This window comes from Chelmon rostratus, chromosome 13, assembly GCF_017976325.1.
Source record: "Chelmon rostratus isolate fCheRos1 chromosome 13, fCheRos1.pri, whole genome shotgun sequence".
Taxonomy (NCBI): domain Eukaryota; kingdom Metazoa; phylum Chordata; class Actinopteri; order Chaetodontiformes; family Chaetodontidae; genus Chelmon; species Chelmon rostratus.
The window spans coordinates 12,308,374-12,332,710 of record NC_055670.1 but is presented as its reverse complement, the minus strand read 5'-3'; the positions used below and the strand labels follow the sequence as shown (position 1 = coordinate 12,332,710).

The window sequence follows — 24,337 nt, the reverse complement described above, 5'->3', positions numbered from 1 at the left end:
TCATCGTAAAACAGAAGTGAAAGTGTCTTTAGTCTCCATAATGTGACATTTCTGAGTGAAGCTGAGTATGTGTGGCAGGGATTGGTTACGATTCTTCCGATTTGGAATGCTCAAAAGTCGGTTTAGCTTAATGAATGGGCCGTGATACAGAGGGGAAGTGCAGCGTTGCCCCAAATTACCTTTATGTAAACGCCCTCAAATTCAGGAACAGTCGTTTAAAAAATGGAAGAGAAAAAAGAGAGATTTTGATAAGAACTTTTTTGACATATAGTTGTAATGTACCAAGATACAACTGAACAATTAACACAGGCAAAGATCACGGTCTTCCAGAAAAGGCTATGTTTGCCTTTCAAACCATAAGGAAAAGCTAATAATAGATTATTACTGTTATTATTATTATTGTTGTTGTTGACAAAGCGTTCGTAACACTAGATCTTTTTAGTAGCTGCTCTGGAGCTTTCAGTTGTATTACCTTGTGTTGAGGTTGAACTACTGTTCCTAAGGTTTTTGTTAATTGTTTATTATAAAACAGTGCTGACTAATTTGGGAAGACGTCTCCAGCATTGATTAATCTCTCTGAATATTAGCTGGACTATCATTGTGTGTTAACCCTAATGATAGTGTTCTCCTCATCAGAGTCTGCTAGTGTGTCCTGTGCCGGCAGTTTTGAGTGATATTATGTCTGTAGGTCACTGTAGAGAATATGTAGTACCTTTTCCCCAGGGGCGTCCAGAGGAAGCACAGTAGATGCAGAGAAAAGACCTTAGCTAGCTTGGCTGGGCCTCAGTTTTTGAGGAAAAATGAGAGCGGGGCATTTTGTTGGGTGGAAGCCTTAATGAGATCCAGCTCCCATTTTCAAATCAATACATGTCACTTTGCCCTCTGCTGACGACTACTGTTCACCCTCATGAGGGCAATTAGAAGCACCACCTGCAGTAAGCACAGACTCCCCCCCCCCCCCCCCCCCCCCCCCCCCCCCACACACACACACACACACACACACACACACACACACACACACACACACACACACACACACACACACACACACACACGTTGATTCAGGATGTCACTGCAACTATCAATATTTTTTCTCTTGCTGCTTGTCATTTCCTGGTTAGATAAGATGTTTTCGGCTCAGAGATAGCAGGAGGAATAGATGGAATCACATGCTGTGATCATGACAAATATTCAAGTAAGGTACCTTTGATTTATGAGAGCTGAGAAATCAGTGATTATCAGGCGATTATCAGTTCCTCTAAAGTCTGATAGCGGTTGTTTGGGTGCTCACCTGGTGGAGCGTGTACCATGTATCAAGGCTGAGTCTGAGGCGGCCTCGGTTCAGTTCCAGCCCATCCCTTCTCTCTCTCTCTCTCTCTCTCTCTCTCTCTCTCCCTCCCACTCGATTTAGTGTCTCTCTCCAGCGGTCACTGTAATAAATAAAGCAGAAATGCAAAAAAGAAACATTTAAAAAAAGAAGACGGCTGTTTTCATGGTAATGACCAGAACGTACTGATATTACTAGAGATGAAAGAATGATGGAGCACTTGCTCTGACAACTGCATAAATCACCATCTGCTTTCTCCCGCGAAGACGTCTTAGAAATTTAAATGCATTTATTCGAAGGCCAGGTTATCATAGCGTCTAATGAGCTTGTTTTGACTGATAATCTGTCTGATAATATCCAGTAATTTTCAGTAATTTTCCTCATCGCACAACAGCCCAACTCAAAAACAGAGGAGATGATCTTGATAGAGAACAGAAACAAAGTGGATAATGAACACACAGAGGTGGTTTTAATCTTCACACAGTCGATGCAAGTGGCGCCAATCTGTCTTATGATTATATCTGGTTTCTACTGAAGTTTTGCTATTTTTGAGATAACCCACCTTAACCTCTTAGCAATATTGTCTGAGATGTGGCTTGTTGTCTGATATATTGTCAGAACTACACCATAGATAAAAAGTCATGTTTTCATAGATTGATACCCAAGTAGTTTTAATTGTACTTAAAGTGTATTTTAAATACATAAAAATACAGATTAATCATTTGTTATCATATAGATATTACTGGCCTGCAAATAGTCTCTTTTATTATTAAACTTACATTTCCAAGGTCAAGAATGAACTTCTGCGTTTCAGTAAATACCTCAACACAGTTCCCCTCCTCTTCCTCAGTTATCTCCCACAAGTCAGCAGCTCGCACATGTGGACTGTAGGTCTGTAACTGAATCTGTGGTGTTTACACCAAGCATGAGACTGTGCTTATACGCAGTGTCTCAGGGTGTTAACTCCTCATCCATGTGGCCGCACACCCTCCTACTCTAAGCTTTACTGCTGAGCCAGCCAGACGCTGCAGTGAAATCCATCCTCACAACAAGTCCTCTGTGGTTATTTGTTGCTGATATATCATTGTTCAGTGGTGATTGTGGTGGAAGACGCGGTGGGACCATGTTACAGTTATATAAAGTTTCATAGTACAGTGTATTCTTAAAAAGTATAGTCTTACGCAAGTACAACAGGGGACCGCACACTGTAAGCTGCTATTTGAATTATTTAGTGTGTGCTATGTAGTGACAAGGCTGGTCGTAAAATTGCTTTTAACTTAAAAATTACACACATGCAGAAAAAAGAAAACACAGCCAGTTGCAGAGATTCGGCGCCTCCATATCACAATCTGTATTCACGGGGACCAGTAATCCTCTGTCATAGCCAACGCCTGTCGTTGGTCAAACTTCATAAAGAAGGCAATCGTTATGGAGTACTCGGGGACAGTGGTTTCATGGGAGAACCGAACATAAATACACACATTTCATGCAAATAATTATTCGCTTACTCACAAAAAATGTGAATTGTCTGCAGTAAACCACCAGAGATATTAAGAAAAAAGTGTTTGAACTTTACTCTTCACCAGAACGAGCAATAATAATGGCCGTAAAGTTTGTGCTTGCAGACTTGCAGATCATAGAGGAGTGAACTATTGGCCTTGGTGGAGGTCTGCACTCTCCAAGTGCCCTTCTAGTTTAATCAGGTAATGTCATTGAGATCAAGTTCTCTTTTGCAAGAGATACCTGAGACAGCAGAGAGACGGAAAAGCAAACATAGCCGTACATAATAAAAGGACAAATACAAAGTGCATAACCAGACATAACAAAAGCTCATACAGCACCAATCACAGATGTCACTACATAGACTTGAAAGTTTAAAATCGGAAAGTGGGATGAGACATTCAGGGTTTAAATTCCTGTGTAATTAATTATGTTTATAAGGTGCAAAGTAGTTGAAGGCAATTCTCACAAATTTAGTATTTACTCCAGGGGTAACTAGAATTAAACAGTCCTGAGATCTGTTCTGGTGAGCAGTGGTTTCACACTGACAAGATAAGTGACGGACTGAGACCTGTAGAAATAAAACAGATAGTATGTAGGTCTCTTCTTGTTGCCCAGCTTACTTTCTTCATGCAGGACACAGTGATGAGTAAAATATTTATCTCCTGTAATGAAATGCAAAGCACAATGATAAACTGCATCAAGTTCTTTTAACGAAGAGTGAGCAGTATGAGACTGAAGGATGCCTCCCTAGTCAAGCACAGACACAATGGTTGCCCTCAAGACAGAAACATGCTTTATTCTAATATAATAAAGCCATTTTTACCCTCACATACCCTCGGACGACCCCACCTGTAAGCTATAGAATTAGTCTACTCAAACCATGCAGTGGTTGGCTCAAATCATTGCAGTGCTTCTCAAGATAGAATACTGATCTTGAAAAAACAGCGTCTTCCTCTCCAGGCTGTGACTCAGTGTTCCTCAATAGAACAATTTGTTTAGGGAAATAAATTATTGTGTAAACCTGCTTAGATTTAGACCTCCCATGAAAGATTCATCTGTTTCATTATGTTGTCACTCTTTTTATTACAGCATTATGTTTTATTGCACTGTGAAGTGGGAGATAAACTGATATTGGTCATGTTGTGTCGATGTAGCGCAGCACCTTAGAAAGGTCCAACGGGGTTTCAGCAGCAGTAGAGACTGGCATCAGGGTCTGTTGGAGAAGCAGATGTGGAAGAGAAACTTGTCATCAGAAGTGGGCTGGCACACTGATATTTATAGTGCTGATTTAGCCTAAGGTGTCCCCAAGGACTGTTTGTCCTTTCTGCTGCTGAGGGACACCTTAACAGTAATAGTTTGATTCATTGCAGATCTACTGCAGGTGGTGGATACCACCAGACGTGGCCTGTCAGGCTAAAACAGGTAGACTGTTAGATTGACTTAGCTGATAATGTCATTTTCCTTTAAATATACACGGGTCTAATTGGATCATTCCACTGATATAACATGAGTCTTTTTCAAGGGAGACATGAAAAAGAGAAGTACAAAAACCCTCAATCAAGTCAGAGTTAGTCACTATCAAACGGACAAGCTCATGGAACAAACCTTTTTAAACCCTGACATAGTAAAGCAGACAGCCTCTTACTTAGTCTGCCACAAGATGCTTCATTAAAGGCGTAAACTTACCAAGAGAGGCCGGCTCATTCAGCTTTAAATTATTCTGCAGTGAGATCAATGAATGTGAGCAGAGTGCAGGAAATCACTTTGGCTTAATTCAGTTCTGTTTTAAGGGTCCAAAAACTAAAGCAAATTCTCTGACTGTAGCAGTAATTTCCATATAAAGCAGTAGCTGGCATATAGTTTGGTATTTACGTGGCGCCAGAGGTCATGTGGACTGTTCCTCATGAGGAATTGATTAATTGTTGATTTATATTGTTGCTGATTGGATCAGGAACAATGCCCAGGGAAGTGCATTGAATTGCAATATTTGCGGCACAAGCCATTTTTTATTTAGTCTAGTATTGATTGATCAATTTAGAGCCATCTGAAAGTCTGTTTGTAATGCTGCAGATAACACACAGGAAGTTTGTGTGAAGGGTTTCTGCTGCTTGTTGTCTTGTGTTGTTCAACTGACAATGATGTAAGCGTTTCTAGTGTGAGTGGACCGTTTCCTTTTACGATGCGATTGCTTTGAACGGTGAAGTGCATTGTGCTAATAAAGTTGAGCTCCTCCACTACCCCAGTTGCATAGGGCCACTGAAGGGAGGTGAGAAACATGACCTCATTACCAGACAGATCTGTTTGCCTGGTCATTAGATTAAACAAGCGGTTGTCTCCTTTTGTTAAATGTCCTACAAACCGAGGTCGGGTGTCGTAGCGTTCGCCCAACGAGCTGTCTTGAAGGTCGCTTCGCCACACTGTGCAGTGAGGAGCCACAGGCAGTTATTTGGCTTTCCAGAGAGGCTCATGCATGTTAAGTTGTGGGTTTTGCCTTAAAGGCTTTGCCACTACTGATTCAAGTATGAAATTAAAAATCTGACCTACTTTACCAGTATTACATTTAGTTGCATCAATATTTTGCTTAATCTGATGGATAACTGCCCAAAAATAGACGACCACATGTCATGTTGAGATAATGCTACAGAGCGGAGGCAACATCACGCTGTTTACAACAACAGTGGTAAGCTATAAGGCAGGGCAATCAGAAGATCAATATCACTGTTTCTTCTTCCAGCTACATGTTTACCAGATAAATATAGTTGCAAGTCTGTTCCTTTCCAAATTGTAAATATTTCTCGATTATATTCAATTTTAATGATGAATTGTTTCCCATATAATTTGTTGTTTTTTGTCATTTATGCCAAGATATGCTCATATCCTTTACATTTTGTGAATATTACATATTTTTTACTGTTTTGTATATTTTCTTCTTCTGCGCAATAGTAGTAACACTATTTATTATTATTATTATTAATCTGATGGCAGCCTACATTTTGCACTCTCGTGGCAGCAGTATTCTCAGTATTACCATGTGCGATTCATGTAAAAATCTGTTAATTGAATTAATCTTATCTTAATAATAATGATAATGAAGTTCTAGGGTAAAAAAAAATCCATTTTTTTTAGGACATTAACACTCAAAAATCAGCTCATTTGCTTCATCAGGACTGTCGGTGTGGTTTGATCAGGTGTGGTTTGTAAACATTTGCAAACAACCCAACTACTGTCATCAGATTCTGATTAAATTTGTTGCTTAACCCTGATTGGTGCACATAAGTGTGTGGCATCACCTTTTTCTAATTGAGCCCTGCCTGCAGTAAACCAGTAAGAAGTGCACGAAGAGAGAGAGAGAAAAAAAATTCTAATATTTGCAGAAAACGTTGTATTTATGTAGGAGCACATCGCTTATAGCAAGCAGCTGATTGAGGAAAATATAATTTGAGGACCTTTAAAGGAATTCGGGGAAATGTTGGAAATTGCTAACTGAGAAACGGGCCTGTTCTTGACTTGACCAGTATTACTGTCCCACTGCAGATAATCTTCAAATGGAAGTCAGAGCGGAAATGTATTGTTCATTAAAGATCAAAACATGCTTGTGAATATTATTGTAATGCCAGAGATTTGACTCTCAACTGTTCAGTAATTATTACTCATTTACTACGAAACAAATCTTTACGTAATTAATACCATACAAAACTAATTGCTAGGGTAACACTTGACTGTAAATGCCCTTACTGAGCATTAATGAACAGTATATAAAAACGTAATAAATGGTTTATAACACACTGTAGTGTAACTATAAATACAAATTTAAATGTTTATTAATGTAAAGTATTTGTCAACAATTAACTTCATATGAAGCTTCAATTTATATAATTTATTATATTAGCTGTGCTTTACTATATTGTCATTCATGATTTGTTTATACACCAGCCTCCACTTAATGATGCCCACAAAAGGGGGTTATGGTTGTTTTAAATGTATTAATAAACACATACAATAGTAAATAAATATTTGTTTAACCACAAACCCTAATAACCGTTCAATCAACTGAAGCGAAGGCACAGTAAACACGTCAGTTAAAACATTTCAGACTCGCACACAAAATAACTCCTGAAAGATGCTGAATGGATCATATCAGGCCAGTACAGCAGGGTGGCGATGATGCTTTTCTTTCCCCAGACATTTTGTGATCCCATGATTCCCCCGCCCCCCAGTGGCACAGACGGTGTGATATCTTACCTGTCCCTGCCTGACCCTGCCGTCCCTCTACTCCAGAGGCGTCACTTTGATTTACAGACCCACTTGCCGCAGGAAGAGCGCAGTCAGGAGAAAGCTAATGGAGTGGAAATGCTGAGAGAGCAGGGGGAATTTGAATGGGGCAGTTTTTCTTTCAGCATGTTGTACAGGGGAAAAGAATAAAAAAGCATTAAGTGTATTCCTGTTGTTTTCTTCTGTCTATCATGACAGCAGCATCTTCCCTTTTTATGAAACCAAGTGTTTCCTTCTTTTCCTGGAGGAGTGAGTGGATTAGTTCTGACACCACGCTGTATTTTTATTCCTCTGAAGGAGGCAGACAGCTGGGAGATCATTGAGGGGCTGAAAATCGGTCAGAGCAACGTCCAGAGGCCTGACAAACACGAGGGCTTTATGCTGAAGAAGCGGAAATGGCCCCTGAAAGGCTGGCACAAGGTAAGATCCACAGGAAAAGCGAGACACGAGACAAGTGTTGCTGGAAAAGCACATTCAAACACAGCCACTCCCAGATTGTTTAACAGTTTGCTGTCTAGTAAAGTGCTATAGCTTGAAAGAAGTTCCCCTTTTCATGCATCTTGCTTCACCCTCTCTGGGCCTCTTCTGCAAGCGTACTGGGTATTTCCTTTGAAGTCACCACTTTTAGCATCAGCTTAACTATTGTTTGCACTTGGATAACGGTGGAAACCAGTCCCTGTTGTTGGCATATTTGAACTCACAGCACCACAGCATGCACAGAACCAGCCTCCTACAGCTAATTATGAGATGATAATAATAATAATAATAATGTAATCTATATTCAATGTCTTCCTTTCCTTTTATTTAACCAACACACTATTTTTGTGCTTATTTTCTCTACAGCGTTTTTTTGTTCTGGACAATGGTATCCTGAAGTACTCCAAGTCACCCATTGATGTAAGTAACCCTGACTATAACCTGCAGGGAGAAACAGGGCAGCCTGGCCTGACATCAGCTTGACTTGGCAATGAGTCAGCACAAACATCTGCAGCAGGGGTCATGATGTTCATTGTGTTTCAGCACGGAATGTAACTTTGCACGTAAGATGTACTTTTACGGACAAAACGGAAATTTAACGCACGAAGAACCCAAAGAATCGGTGGATCGCTTTTGCTGACTTTATTAACAAAGTATTCAGACCCTCATCCAGTGCCAGTGCTGTCTGTTTGCAGCCAAAGTACAGTGTTTCACATAAATGCATACATATATTATATCAGACGTTGCAAATTAGTGGCTGCAGTGCAGAAAGTCTAATTGCTCCCTTTTGCATTCAGTGATTAGTCTACATGAGAGCACTGAGGTCTACTTACAGCCCAAACTCTGATTTAGCAGTTTGACAGACTGTTTGGTCGAGTCCGTGGGCCTCTAAATCTTCTCTTTTTATGGCAAAAGGGATATTTTTCAAATCAAATATGAGAGGGGTGTGATGTAATCTTACCAGCCAGACAACATCCTGTTAGTATACAGTTTGAAAACTTGATTCAGGCGTTTGACCCACAATCTTTGAGCAGATAAGTAGCAGTCGAGCTGTAAGATGAACAGAGAGACAACTGTGCTGTGCACTGATTTCACACTGCAAAACACTCTGTAAGAGTGCACTAGAGTGCACAAACACTAAATAAGTTTGTTTTAAACATAATCGAGGATAAAAACAATGTAACCTCAAGTAAACTGTGCTTTGAGTGAACAGGGAAAATATGTGTTACTCTGTTACCTTAGATCCAAAAAGGCAAACTTCATGGCAGCATCGACGTTGGCCTCTCAGTCATGTCCATCAAGAAGAGGGCCCGTCGCATCGACCTGGACACCGAGGAGCATATCTATCACCTGAAGGTAGCGCTGATGGAAAGAGTCAATACTGTCATCTCAGCTCTGATAAACAGGAGGTCAACAGATGCCAAAGCTGTCTGTCTTCTTCCTCTTCAGGTCAAATCTCAAGACATCTTTGATGCCTGGGTGTCCAAGTTGCGTCATCACCGGCTTTACCGGCAGAACGAGATTGTGCGATCTCCCCGGGAGGCCACCATGCGAACATTTCCTCCCCCAGCTGCCATTGAGTCCCCCCAACCTGCCTCCAGTGTGGTACGGGAAGCTAAGGTGAGCCCTCCCATCTCCTTCATACCACTACAGATTGTGCTTGTAAATAGGGCTGCGTCGATTGATTATTTTTATTATTAACCAATGAATCATTTGGTTTAGAAATGCAAAAGAAAATAGTGAAAAATGTCTGTGCCAGGTTCAATCTTCGGCTGTCTTGTTTTTCTCACATTTCAGAAGCTAGAGCAGGATCTGACGTTTTTGCTTGAAAACTGTCTTAAATTATAAATTGTCAAAATTACTGCTGATACATTTTCTGGACAGAGATCAGCTGAAAAACTAAAACATAACATTACAGCCTTTGATGTCGATCAGGCCCTTCATACTTCCACAAGCTTAAAAGTCGGCACTCTCTCAGCGCCCTGAGCAGAGTTTGATTACTTATTTAAGAAGGGTATGTCATGGGGAATGAGAGTTTGCGTGTTCTTTTTTTACTGGAAACTGGGATAGAGTACCAAAATATCATCCAGAAGAGAGGAAGTATAATCCTATCTTCTGGATGTGAGCAGCCACAGTAATGACAGGAAGAGTTTATTGTCAGACATGAATGTGTTGCCTGATAATTGTACACTTTGTGCAATGTTGTCCTTTCAGTTTCTCCAATTAAACAGTTACATTTCCATACAAATATTGTTTTACTAAATATCCTGTAATGTAACCGTGGCCTTGATCTGCCCCCTGTGTTATGTGGCTAATTGCTCGACTAATGGCTTAATGTTCAGACAGATATCTGCCCAATGCAATAATGTAATTGTATACAGATCATCAGGATAGCTGAAAGGGTTCATTTGTCCAGACTGTTTTCAGTTTAACGTGAACCCGCGGTCCTCGTTGGCGCATCTGAGCTGTTTGTAAACTTGAGGATGCAGGGAGAATGGCTCTGTGCCGCATGCAGGCCATTAGAGGTGATCAGTAGGATCTGGATTCAGAGCAGCAGGCTGCAGCCTGATGAGCTCACCCAGGAGAACAGCTTAAATGAGAAACAATCGTAGAGTCAGAATTAACTGCTGCATCAGAGCCTTGGAAGGAGGACTGTCAAGGTCTCTCGTAAATACTTCAGGAAGCTTCGGCATGGCAGCATTTGCTCTGTGTATGCTCCTTAAAGCAGATAATACAACGTATTATTCTTCTCATGAATTTAATTTTTTTACTTTGAAGTCCAGATTCACTGCAGCTGTTACAGTTGAGTCAAGTGATTTGGTCAAGGGCACAAATGATCCATAGTGTGGTACAAGGGAAGCATTTAAATATGAGTTCTGTCTTCGTATCTAGAATAGTCCTAACCAGTCAGTTCTCAGAAAATTAAGTTACGACCATTTTAATTAAGGCATTTATTAAGGACAAACAACAATGCCGAATACAGCTTCTCAAATGTGATGAGTCATCCTTTTTCTCACTTCTGCAGCTTGAATATGCTTGGATTTTGGACCATTTATTGGACAAAACACAGAATTCAAAGCATGAATTTGGGATTTGAGGAATTGTGATCAACATTTTTTACTAGTTTCGGACATCTTTTTGACAACGCACAACCCCTTTCTTCGCCTCATTAAATACAAGGAGCCAACTTGAATTTAATGAAAATAACAATATTTTTAGATACAAAAGACACGCAGCTCCTCGGCTACACTGACAGTAACCAAAGCACAAGATTGACTTTGCCATGTTTCTTATTTGACTTAACAACCATCTGTTTTTCTTTCTGCCATGTCGAAAGTAATATTCATTGTCAGTATTCTTCTTGTAACTTGAAAAGTCAAGTTACTGTCTGAAAAAATGATTTAGCTAACCCTGTTAGCCTCATACCAACCTTGTTTTGTTATTGTTTCCACATAAATCTTCCATCTTTATATGTCCTTTTTTCCTCGGGTCCCTTTTTGTCTGCCACCAATGTTGTAGACAAATGATTATTTGATTAATCAGAAACATAATTTATCACTGAATCAACTAATTCACAATATTCTGTCTTTCACAATGTCAGGGCCATTTTAATAACTATAGCATGATTAAAACTAATTGAACGCAGTGCAGTAAACTCCGACATGAAGTTTCAAACAAACCAACCCCACAGCAGGCCAAGCCGAGCAGCTTGCCGTGGCAGCCGGTGGCCCCCAGTAGCAGCAGCAACAGCAGCCTGCCAGCCTCCTACAGCAACGGCCAGAGCAAGGTGGTCGCTTGGCTGCAGGAATCAGAGGAGATGGACAAGTGTGCAGAGGGTAAGTGCAATTTTCTTCCTTATGCAGGGAACGAATCTGATTTCACGAAGAAGCAGATTAAATCATTCCTCTGGCTTTACGATATGTAAGTCCTCTGAACCCTGAGAGGAGGATTGATGACCATTTCATGACACATAACACTGCGCGTGGGTGTGAATTTTATTTTCAGAGCTTGCACGATGCCAGTCCAACCTGACTGAGCTGAGCCGCTTATTGCAGAGTCTGGAGATTCTGCAAAGGACACAGTCAGCGCCCAACTTCACAGATATGCAGGTGAAAAAGATACACACACACACAGATACAGAGAGCAGGGGAAGCAATTTAGTTAGTGTTTCAGATATTTTATGTGTGTGTGTGGGAGCCTGTATTGCTCAGGCAATGATGGAGGTGTGTCAGTTTGAGAAAGGAAGTCTTTTAAAGCCCCAGAGGTCACCTTTATCACCTGTCTAGACAGACAGCATTCAGCCGTGCTCACAGAACACCTGCCAGCTTCTCTAACTGATCTGAATCTATTAGATGCGAAATCTGGGAAATTATAGTTTTTGGCTGAAATACATTTTTTTAACACCCCACACTCATTTGTCTGAATATTTTATTTGCAACTCATTTGTGGGAATGTTGTCTTTTGCTACCATTTCACTGCAATCAATGTGTGTGTTAACTTTTGCTTTATTTGTGACGTGTTTGTCCTATTAACCACATTCTGCATATTTTGGTCCATGTGTGCCACAAAGGCCAATTGTGTTGAATTGTCAAAGAAAGAAAAGCGCTTGAACAGAAGATGGAGAACAAAAAGTGTCGGCAAAGATGCAAAATTCCAGCTTCAGGTATCTCTTTTGTTAATTTTTGCTCTGGTAGATTAAGATACACACACACACACACACATACACACAGATAGGATTTTTGATGTTTGCACACACACAGACTCAGATATGCTGTCTCCTGTAATTAAAAATGTACTCAGACTGCCTTAAAGCTGCAGGTCACAATGAAAACTGTAAAAGAATTAATTCAGTTAATTAAGATAAAAAGCTTAATAATTGATTTTTTACCATGTTTTTCTTTCAGTTATGACACTATAGATTCATATATTAACATGTACTATAAATTTCTTGATTTCTTTGTTGAATTTGAATAGATAGAATGTATTTTCCATAAAAAGTGCAGTAACTTAGTTCGAGTAGTTCACACAGAGAGCCTGATGTAACTGAGAAGTCACATGTTTGATTCCTGTATGTGTCTGTCTGTTTAGTTAAAGTGTTACTGAGTGAGAGTGAACATTTAGCTTTTTTTGTCTTCTTTTTGTTCTTTAAACAGTCTGCATTAGTGTGTTGTGCCATGGCCTGAGTAATGATTTTTCCATCTTTGCTATTTTTACCTTATTTTGCCTGATATATTAATCCGTGCTTCCTAAAAACACTAAATGTGCCTCATTCTCTGTTGCTTCTTTTTTTTAACCACCCCCCACTTGCTCTGATGAATAGATTTGACTATCACAGAATCTGAAGGCTCCTCAATTGTTTGAGATTTTTAGATAAGTCAAAGACAGCTGGAATTGATGTTCATCCCAAAGTCCAGTCGCCTTGATTTACTGGGTCTTGATATCTAAAGACCTTGATGACTGGGAATCTTCAGAAATCTTACCTCATGAGGATAACCTTATTTTGTTTTGGTATTTTGCTACAAAATAATTATGGGAAAGTTAACACTGTCACTGCTTCTCAGCGTGACATGTCAGATACTTTACCAATTTAAGTGGCACCATAAGACTACACATACAGAGTTAACTGTGCCATATTGGGCACGGTTGTTTCTGGCCATCAGACACACAACACCATCAACGTGCCTCTCAGCTGACTGACTGGTTTCCTGTGGTCGTCATCTCTCCACAGGTCCCTCTGTCTGCCAGCATGTCCCCCGTCCGCCTTCACTCATCCAACCCCAACCTGTGTGCCGAGCTGGTGGACTTTCAGCCCCCTGTCTCCCGGCTGACAGACAGCGTAGAGTGTGCCAGTGACTACATTAAACTTCAGGAGGAATTCTGCACTATCGCCCAGAAAGGTAGGCAGGCAGGCAGGCAGCATGCATGGCTGCAGCACCAGGGGTTATTAGGGGAGATATGTCCCAGTGTTTTTCATTTCTTATGTAAATCTTAAAGCATTATTCTGGTTTGATAAAACCTGGATCTTATTGGTATACATTAGGCAATGTTGCTAAAAAAGAAGCCAGAAGTGGCAAGAAACACATTCACGCGGGTTTTAAATAAATAAAACTTATTTAGAAGATAAGCCACAGGTGAACAGTGAAATTTAAAACAACCTGCCGCTTGTTAACATCCACACAGTTTTAAGACCGACTTCCTGGTTCAGCTTTGAACTACCATACTTGCCAGTATTGTGTGCAGAGGGTTTTTCTGTGCAGTCAGAGATTATTAGCAACATTACAGATGTGCTCATTATCAGTTTTACCTCCAAATAAAGTGGTTTAGACAATGTGGTGAAAAAACCTGTCTGATCATCTTTCCACCTGTTTGTTGCCTTGTTGGACTTGTTAATGCAAAGTGGCAATTTTCCCAGATATCAGCTATTAACTTAGTAAATTCTTAACATTATCATAACTGCTACAGCTGGTATAAACTTGGATTTTCTTCTTCAATTACAGTTTTTTGTCAGTTGCTTAAGTACACTCTCTGAAACACTGGTACAGTTTGAGCTGAAATGAGTTGATTACTCAATTAGTCACTTAAATTAATCCATCTGATAATTTAGATAATCAATCATTTATATTCATCCCAAATGTGCTTGTTCCAGCTTCTCATGCATGAGGATTCGGTGCCCCTCATTGTTTTATATTATAGTAAATTGTATCTCGAGTCCTCTTTGGGGTTTGGACTATTGGTTGAACAAAGCCAACAATTTGAAGATGTCACTTTGTCACTTTAAGCATTTTTTCTAGACTGAACAATCAAATCAGTTAATCGCATAACTGATAAACAGAGCACTTGTTGCAGCCTTAATTATAATTTTCGAAACAATGAGTGCGATATGTACTTGAATTCATAGAGTGCAGAACAACACTTCATTTGTGAATCATTGCTTGAGTAAAGACAGTTAGAATTGGAATTGTGCCATCATGAAAGAGTCCCCTGAAGTAGCGTTTCTATTTGATTGTTCATTGAGAATTACAAACACGGCTGTGAAGTAACGTATCATCTACAGCCAGAGAGAGACAACAAGCCTCTACAGGAGCAGACTGTTGTTCCTGTCTTCTCGTACCAGATTCAGTGGTGGGAATGTGTTTGAGAAACTAAAGTTCACATGTGAGCTAAATTTAACATCATAGGTTGCACTAAAATACTATTAAGTTGTTACAATGAAATTTCAGGACTGAGTTCCTTTGTTTCAACACCTGATTAAGAAACGTTTATGTTTTCAAAGGTTATGGTGGTTGCCTGAATATTGCTACCTGGAGAAACACAAATCACTAGAGAATTTATGTTCATATTAATGTGCATGAAAATAAATGTGCTTAGGATAAAAACATGATTGTCACAAAGCAACTGAGAGAAAATATAACTGTACAGTGTAAATGGTGCTAATTTCCTTTTGTCCTGTTTCTGCGCAGTCCACTCTCTGCTGAAGTCGGCCTTCAACACCGTGGCCATAGAGAAAGAAAAGATCAAACAGATTCTGTCTGACCAGGAGCAGTCAGACCAGTCAGCCCAGATCAACTCTCTCAGGAAGTCTCTGTCGCAGGTAATGAGCCATCTTCAACCATTACCCATGATGCCTCTGTCTTTCTACCATTTACTAGGGGTAGTTAATCTACGCCGTTTGTCATATTTGGCTACTCCACATTCCTAATGCTAAGTGTGATTCTGTATCAACGTATAATTACCAGGAGCGATCAGGACATTACTGGGGAAATGACTGCAGTAAATTTAGCTGTGTGTCTTCAGCGTCTGTAAAGTCAAACCCATTTTGTAGTTGTCATGTTAGAAGATAAGTTCATGATGACGGGCTGTCAGATGAAACACACAAGCTGTAGTTTATTCCATGCGGTGTCAGTAATGGCTGTTTAAAAAGATGGTGTGCAGAGATGAGAGCATGGGCGAGTGAGTAGTGAAAGTTCAATCATCTTCTCCCATATTAATTGGTGAGAGAGGGAAATGCGTTGTGCAGTTCATTAACTCTGCTCCTTAGGGCTGTCTCTCTACTCCAGTGATTTAATTGGACTGTTCCTCTGCTAGCAGTTGACATCATTTTGGTGAAATGTTTCTGCTGCTTTTCCCCCACTTTGTTCCTAATTGGATGCTTGTGTGACAATGTTTTTGCAGGCCTGAGGTCAGGTTTTTATGGCAAAGCTCTGTGGGAAGTTGATAGTCAGTAGGCATGGTTGTTATAGCTGCAGCTGCTGAAGTTTAATCTCTTGGGGGAATTAGAGAGGTTTTTTTTTCCTTTTGATATTTTATTTTCCATGTACACATTTGCTTAAGGTGGCTATAATCAATATTTTTATATGAAAAATGGATCACATGGCTAGTTGTATGTGAAAGGGGTGATTCATAGTGATGAATGAACCTGCAGAGAATTACTTCCTGACTCTGCAGTTCCCCTCAGCGCTACAGAGGGTTTTAGCATCTTTCAGCTTGCTGTTTTGGTTTTGGTTGTTTTTGTCAGCAGTCGGCGGCTGTTTTCAAGAAAAAAGCTCAGATGAACCCACTGTGTGCCACCTGCTGAGCACCAAACAACAGACAGCAGCTAGCTGATGAACAAAGTGAAGCTTTTAGCAACTTAAGAGCCAGATACTTCCTTCAGGAATTTGGTGGAGACCAAAAACAGAGCTTACAGAAGATTGACTTACATTCATCAGGCGGCCAGAAACACGACTCCAAATAAATACTAGTGTTGCTCCGTAAATACTAGACAACTGTTAGCAAGATCTCCCATGTAGACAAACGATCAGTTAATGTTGGGGGAGTTTTTGGCCGTTGTAATCATTCCTCATGTCCACACTGGCCGTGAATAGAGACCCTCTAAAAGATGGCAGACAAAATCCCCAGTTTGAAGTTTGGCTTCAGTTGTCTTGACTTAGACTAAATAGTATCTACACCCTGGCACTCAGCGAAACAAGAAAACACTCTCAATGGAATCAAACAAGGAATTTCATGCTAAAATGACCATAACTTTCGAAAATACTCACTTGATACTCATTTGGCTAACCCAGACTTCTGAGGCCTCATATTAGCTGCAGCTAACCTTTATGCATTCATGCACAGAATGAGGACTGAGGCTTTTGACCCCCATCTTTTACAGTATAATTGCTCTCTTCACTGGTCGGAAAGAAGGAATGACAGCAGCTAATAATGTGAGAGTGTTAAAGTAGCCTTGAAAAAGATCCAGAGCAATCCTCTGTACTATCTATATCCAGTGAATCAAACATCATACCCTTCCACCCACTCCTGCCCAACAAAAACAGAAAAACTACAAAAAACAGCAGGAAAATAGTTAACATGTTTCAAAAAAGCAGTCAGTGTACTTCCACAGTAATTATCGAGGTTTGGAGTCGATACCTACATATATTCAGACAACTTACAGTAAAAACGTCCCCTAAATTCTTCCACACAGTCAGTTCTATCAGAGCGACTTTTCTCCAGGTGTAGTGAAGAAGCCAGTTTGTCCAGCCGCTGGTTAAAACCAGGCGGACTAACACTTCTTTGAGAGTTATGTATGTTGAAAGGGAGCACAAACCTCTCCTTTAAGTGAAGCAAACAGTTAAACCTACTGCTGTTTAGATATGAACTTAAAATTTCATGTGGAAAATACCACATTTTTCATTATTTAGGCCCTGTCCCAAAACGCAGAACTTCGAACCCGACTCAACCGCATCCACTCTGAATCTGTCCTGACTGAACAAGTTGTCAGTGTGAACATCATCTCCACGCCTGATGAGGTAGGTCACTGTGGTCAGCCTGTCACTGACAGAGCTTATTTCTGACTCTTACATTGATAAAACAACAAGGCTTTCAAGGCTGGCCAGCTAGTTGTAGTGTTTGCCTCCTGCGTTTGTCAATTGCATTATTGATTCCTGTCCTTATATATTGATGGTCTCTCTGGTACGCCTTGGCAGGTAAGCTGAAAGGATCATTATTCTATGCAGAACCTGACATCAAGGTTAATGGAAAAAATGACTAATTAGAAACGAATGGGAGCTTGCCCTCTGGCAAGGATACACATGCTGCAAAATGAACTCCGTGCTGTCTTCTGGTGGTGTTTGTGTTTGCTCAGGTCTGTTTTGCCTCTTCAACCTGTCATCATAGCATCATCTCGTGTGTTTGCATGTGTTTGCCTGCAGGCCGGGGAACAGATGGGGATCCCTCTGACTCAGCAGGCCTCTAATGAGAGCCGACTCTCCATGTCAGAGTCTGTCTCTGAGTTCTTTGATGCCCAGGAAGTGCTTCTGTCAGCCAGCTCGTCGGAGAATGAGGTAAAACGGAGGACAGTAGAGAAACTGCTGCGCAGCTTTGAGAGATGACGGCAGTGTGGGCCGTGAGGAGCCGGTTTGTAGAGGAAGTAGATCAAGGAGGGGGTTAAACTAGCCCTGCTGCTGGGAAGCCAGATAAAACGTCACTGTGATTGCTTTGTGTGGAGCTGGAGTTAGTCAGCAATTAATGAGGGCGGCATGAAAAGCAGAGATAGCGTATATAACGGAAGCTCAAACAAAGTCAGGCACAGGGGAGGGCTTCTTTTCAATCTGCCGCCGAGACGTAATCCCTCAGTTGTGTCTCAAAATCTTAACACTCCTCTTCTGTCTGTTCCTCATGATTTGTAGCAACTAGCTTTGTTAAAAAGGCAGTCGGAACTATGCTTTCTTTCCTCTTAACTCCAGTGAACACCCTGCTCCAAATATATGTGGTCCCCGTAGAGTCATTAAGCATTGTAGCTCCCCAGGCACGCATTGAGCCATGTTGAAGGATTACTCACCAAGGAAATTCATCAACCCCCCGACTAGATGAATTTCAGGTCTGAATGGGCCTGAATCGGCAGGCCCATTCAGACCTGTGTTCCACTGTTGGACAAGCCTTCACCAGCAGAGGATATCACAGCATTATGCTCCTCTTTGGCGCCGTCAATGGCCTCATTGTGTTTGCTATATATAAAGTATGAAAATGCTGCTGTGTCTTGTCTTATGATTACTGCAGTGGGACAGATAGCCGACGACTGCTGCAGTTTGCTAGCCAATGGCAAACTGCAGTGACTTTGTGTGTGTGTGTGTGTGTGTGTGTGTGTGTGTGTGTGAGACCCAGACGGTCTGCCGCTCTGATCAGAGTTTGTGTTGCACTCTACTGCACTGACTCACTCCGCTCTGTACCTGTTCCCCTCACAGGGCTCAGACGATGAGTCATATGTCAGCGATGTGAGCGATAACATTTCAGAGGACAACGCCAGTGTGACTGATAACGTCTCCAGACAAAGTAGGTCCAATCCCGCACCGCCGGGAGCCCACGCCAAGCATCCCTATTTCCCTATTAGAAAAATTTAATAAAAGAGGGGACCCCACTCAATAGATCAACTATGCTCTGCAACATCCACACACTCACACACACACACACCGGTACAGATCTGAGTTGCTGCTTTATCAGTTTGGTTGAGGCAGTTGACTTTGCAGTGTTGCTTTGTGCCATCGGCTTCTCTCTAACATCATGAAAGCTTTCTGTAAGCAGGAACGGGATCCCACTCATACCACACAGCAATATACAACATCTCATGATGATGAAAACACTCCTATAGTGTCAAAGTTTGGGAAACAACAGGGATTAGTCATATTATTTCAAGGTAGTGGATGGCATCAAGACTAAATGAAAGTAAGCAAAGACCCATGACACATGTTGTGAACCCCGACCCTACAGCAATAGAGCAACCCAGTTAGTTGACAACGATTTTGCGAAGCCGACATCAGCGTTCATTGTACAAAGTAACAACATCGAAAAGAAGATCAAGAAATACAAGCCTGCAATAAAATGATCCAGTCCAGGCTTTAAACCAGAACTAAGAGGCGTGACCACTTTACACTGACTCACAGTGTGTTCAGTCTTGATATTAACACCTCATTGATGGCTTTTAGGGCTCTTTGTGGTTTCTGGTTCCTTGCTGAATTTCTGGCCTCTTCATCCCATAAGAGCCCATACGAGATTTGAGAGGCACAAATATTTTATCTGTTCCAGAAAGGTGAATGAGTAAAGGGGATCGCAGAGTGATTGTTCTGAGGCTGAAGCAAAATCAGCTTTTAAATCTCTTCTTAAAACACAGTCATCCTGATTTTACCAGAGTTGCTTCCTTGATTATCGATTATTAAAATAGTCGTGGATTAATGTTGATCAACTAATGTTCTTGCAGCTTCATTAAGCCCCTTGTAACCTCTTTTTTTCTTTTGTCTTTAAATAAGATTATTACTATTTTATTATTAAGCACATAATGTGGTATGGTTCGTTAATGAGGTGTTATTCTCTTACCAGTGGCCAACGGAGACTTTGCTGGCAGTGCCTTCCGTAACGGGCGGCGCACCTGCCTGCCGGCGCCGTGTCCTGACACCAGCAACATCAACCTCTGGAACATCTTGAGAAACAACATCGGCAAGGACTTGTCCAAAGTGTCCATGCCTGTGGAGCTCAACGAGCCCCTCAACACCCTGCAGCGCATGTGTGAAGAGCTGGAGTACAGCGAGCTGCTGGACAAGGCTGCTGAGACCGAGGACCCCTTTGAACGCATGGTAAACAATCCAATCAGTTACGAGCAGTCTGTCACATCACATGCTCATCAGGTTAGGTGTTAACGTCTGAAGAACATGGCGACCTCGCGTCGCTGTTTATGAAGCAGTTTAAAGTTTTGCTTTTGTACGGCAGATGTTGAATTCTGCTCGACTTGACCTCAGAAACACATTTTAAATTCCTGCTGTATTTCTGTGTCTGTCATACCTGTATTTGTTTATATATGAGGTGACATTGCCAGTCACAAACCAACATAAATAGCCTCGTTCAGTCATGTCTGAGAGGCGGTGGTATGCTCCAGTGAAGCCGCTGACCTTGGATCCTCCTATTTTTATCTGTTTTCTGTCCTTTTGGGAGTGCCCAATGCATGCTAATGCTCAGCTTATTCGCTAATATGATCCAGTTAATCTGCTCCTGTTTATGTTGGCTGTGTTGTTTTTGCCTCTCTGACAGGCTCTCGTCGCTGCGTTTGCCGTCTCAGGCTACTCGTCCACCTACTACAGAGCAGGAAGTAAGCCATTCAACCCGTTACTCGGAGAGACATATGAATGTATTCGGGAAGACAAGGGCTTCTGTTTTTTCTCGGAGCAGGTACGTCTGTGCACCGAAATGCATTTTAACATGAAGTCCTAACCTTGGCCAGATAAAGATATTCTTAATTATTGATTAGTCAGCGTTATTTTCTTGACTTAAATCGAGTAATTATTTGGAGGATAAAATGTCTAGAAAACACAGTCTAAGCAAACAATGCTGTCACACAGTATCACGTAAGAAAAAAAAGAAAGTCTTCACATTTCAAGAGCTGGAATCTGATAAATAACTAATTAGTGATCAAAGTGATTAACTTTCTGCCGATCAGCTAATCAGTTAATTGACTCGTTGTTTCAGCTCTACAGTAGAGTCACAGCGTGTCCTCTGTTTGACTCCGACGGAGACGTATGTGATGCGTAGTCTCAACAACAACAGCTGTCACACTGTTTTTGTTTGATCTTGTCTCAAAGGTGAGCCACCACCCTCCCATCTCCGCCTGCCACTGTGACTCTAAGAACTTCACCTTCTGGCAAGGTAAGTAACATACCTAATTAGTCAGGGCTTTTCCTCATGGGGACTCTGGCTTAGCAGATGAGGCTGCCAGTCTTGTTTAGCCTCTTTAATATCCAGCTGAAATTTAACGGATTAAAAATAGCTTTTTATTTATTACATTTTGAGGTGGAATGCACTTAAGCTGTTTTTTCTTTTTAATTCTGGTGTTTTTCACTGGTTTGCTTTTCAGATGTGAGATGGAAAAACAAGTTCTGGGGGAAATCAATGGAGATTTTACCGATCGGGTCTGTGAATCTCATGATTCCCAGGTAACGCTGATCCCGCTGCTATGCCTACTGATTAAACCTAAAGCCAATCAAAGCATTAATTATCTCAGCTGCCAAGTGGTACTGATGCTGCGCTCATGTCTCATTAGAGTTGTTTATCAGCTCTGACTTATAAATAGCATTTGTGTCAGGTCAAGTAAATCAAGTTCTTTATTTATCACATGGACAACAGTTACATGCTTATACAGTATGTATACAAAGAAAATCATGCATGTAAGTAAGAAGTTCAAAGAGGAGAAGCTAAGACTTAAAATAGTGCAAATGTAATATGACCGTAGTGATAAAGTGAATTAAAAAGTCGATTTTTCTGGAAGCTGTGACATGCATCCCAAACAAATCCGTCGTTCAAGATAATCAAACCCAAATTTAATGGCTGTGGTGTTACATTATCAGCGCACAGCACGTTCAGCCCTCACATGATTAACTGTGCAATCACGCAACCCGCTGCAGCTGTCCCATGATGTTGATCTCAGCTCTACTATCCATCTTATGTAACATGAACATGGTGTGAGAAGCAGGATCTCAGTATCCAATGACTGATATGTCTCTCAGTCAGTGTTTGACTGACACTGTCATATCAAATCCCGTCATGATGCCCTGGATAAAGACACCAAGGTCCGGTAGTCTGGCTCATTTGGTCCAGGCCAAGTGAAAAAATTATACATTGGTGCGTATTAGTTCTGGTTCCTGTTCACACTGACAAACCAAGAGTTGAACAGTAGGCGTCTTGTACAGTAACGATTCGGGGCCCTTTAGGTGTGAAAGCATAAAAGTCATACCCTTCATGGGTTTTATTTTACCAAACAAAATGGCTCAGACAGGAAGGCTGAAGAGAAGGAATCTGAGGCTGTTGAATAAGCTGCTAAATCGAACTACATCACAATTTTTTTTCTGTTGAAAAAACCCTGAACTTAACATGAACCGATCAAGGCGTCGCAGTTGACAGAAAAAGATCTTTGTACATCTGATATTATCTCATTCTCGCAGCACATCAGGCCAATCAGCTGTCACTGTGTATTTGCAGGTTTGGAGATCACTATGAATGGAACAAAGTCACCACCTGCGTACACAACATCCTCAGTGGACGACGATGGATCGAACACTACGGGGAGATCACCATCAGAAACACCAAGAGCAGCGCCTGCCTCTGCAAACTGACCTTCGTCAAGGTAAATCATCTTCAGACGTCTGCGAGAATCAAGCTTGGATGAGTTTTGAAATGCACTGCTGGCAATTTTAATGCGTATTGTAATGTTTAAATGTTAAATGTGGTAAAGGGAAGTGGTGTTTGTCTTTCAGGGAAACTACTGGAGCTCTAATGTGAATGAGGTTCAAGGATTTGTGATGGATCAAGAAGGGAAAGTGATCCACAGGCTCTTTGGAAAATGGCACGAGGGGCTTTACTGTGGTGTCCCCCCCTCTGCCAAATGCATCTGGAGGCCAGGTAGGCACTGGTTCTTCATCCACACGCACAGCCAGATTTCATGTGAAGCTCTAACTGCTGCCACTGGTCACTTAAGCTCCAGAACAGGAATAGACAATCTAATTGAATGGGATGGACAAGAAAGTTAACAATATTGATGATAAATTGAAGGGTTTTTATCTGTTTCCTTGTCCTTGTCAGGCTCCATGCCCACAGACTATGAGCTGTACTATGGCTTCACCAGGTTCGCCATTGAACTCAACGAGCTCTGCCCCGAGCTGAAAGATGTTCTGCCCCGTACAGATGCCCGATTCAGGCCCGATCAAAGGTACAGCGTCACATCCTCAGCTGCCACCGCACCCACACCCACACACCCACACACACGGATGCGCCTATCTGATACTGATACCAGGTATCGGTCTGATACTGACTCACATAGCTGGATCAGGTACCAGCGACAGTCTGGCCGATTTGTTCAGCTTTATGTTCACACCTGCTGCCTATTTGGACTAAACATTTACAAAATTCCTGTTTATTTTGAATGTTTTTACCACGTTACCTGTTTGTACTATTTGTGTTAATTGTTATTTAATTTGCCAAGTTTGTTTTGTTTGATTGTGATTAAGGGTAAAAGGTTTACTCTTTAATTGTAATTCTATTCTATTTTTATTTCTTTAACCACGCTGCTGGTGCACAATTATTTATTATTTTAATAATAAGTAACAATTCAGTAAATTTCTATTTATGTATTAACTGTGTTTTGTTCTACAAAGTTAGGAAAGCAATGTTAAAGTGAAGCCTGATGTTGCCTCTTACCCAGAATCATCCCAGTCTCTCCCACACAGTGAGGCATACGGCTTGTTATTTACATACTGATATCTGCCTCTGCACTCTGTATCAGATCGGAGCTGAATAAAAGCGCATCAGTGCAGCCGTCATTTGTATGACCGTCTGCTTTACTCCATGTGCTTACTGAAAAGTGATGTCTGGCTCACACAGGCATCTGGAGGAGGGGAACTTGGAGATGGCATCCTCAGAGAAGCAGCGTATCGAGGACCTGCAGAGAACCAGGAGGAAGTGGAGAGAGGAGAACGACGTCAAACAGGAGCCACTCTTCTTCAAGTATGCACAGAGACCAGGAACCACATGTGTAAAACTCAGACAGAAATATTTGCACATGTGGCTTTTATCTGATTGTGAAGCCATGAGTGCACATGGTTCTGGTTTATAAATGTGAGCAATTGTGAAACGAGGCGCATGAGCCCGATTTCTACTCCCACTTTTCCCATATTTAGTGTGAGGACACAGAACATCTTCTTGGTGAGTGACATTCTTTCAGGCTTCATCACTCACCGCTGTCGC

The 24,337-nt window shown here is 41.3% G+C and overlaps 1 protein-coding gene across 3 annotated transcripts in view; it reads left to right on the top strand.

The window, feature by feature from the left end:
* Positions 1-24,337, top strand: part of osbpl6 (oxysterol binding protein-like 6) — a 38,109-nt gene that overhangs the window by 10,756 nt on the left and 3,016 nt on the right. For 2 of the 3 annotated variants that reach the window (XM_041950426.1, XM_041950427.1), the window contains exons 3-22: positions 7,400-7,522; positions 7,946-7,999; positions 8,822-8,935; positions 9,029-9,199; positions 11,271-11,415; positions 11,585-11,688; positions 12,150-12,242; positions 13,308-13,476; positions 15,040-15,170; positions 17,260-17,367; positions 17,770-17,901; positions 18,802-18,889; positions 19,931-20,184; positions 20,636-20,773; positions 21,184-21,247; positions 21,456-21,534; positions 22,577-22,721; positions 22,852-22,996; positions 23,177-23,303; positions 23,975-24,097. In XM_041950426.1, coding sequence (XP_041806360.1) covers positions 7,400-7,522; positions 7,946-7,999; positions 8,822-8,935; positions 9,029-9,199; positions 11,271-11,415; positions 11,585-11,688; positions 12,150-12,242; positions 13,308-13,476; positions 15,040-15,170; positions 17,260-17,367; positions 17,770-17,901; positions 18,802-18,889; positions 19,931-20,184; positions 20,636-20,773; positions 21,184-21,247; positions 21,456-21,534; positions 22,577-22,721; positions 22,852-22,996; positions 23,177-23,303; positions 23,975-24,097 — 2,507 coding nt within the window. The remainder of the gene's footprint in view (positions 1-7,399; positions 7,523-7,945; positions 8,000-8,821; positions 8,936-9,028; positions 9,200-11,270; positions 11,416-11,584; positions 11,689-12,149; positions 12,243-13,307; positions 13,477-15,039; positions 15,171-17,259; positions 17,368-17,769; positions 17,902-18,801; positions 18,890-19,930; positions 20,185-20,635; positions 20,774-21,183; positions 21,248-21,455; positions 21,535-22,576; positions 22,722-22,851; positions 22,997-23,176; positions 23,304-23,974; positions 24,098-24,337) is intronic. The other variant, XM_041950428.1, reaches the window with a different exon arrangement.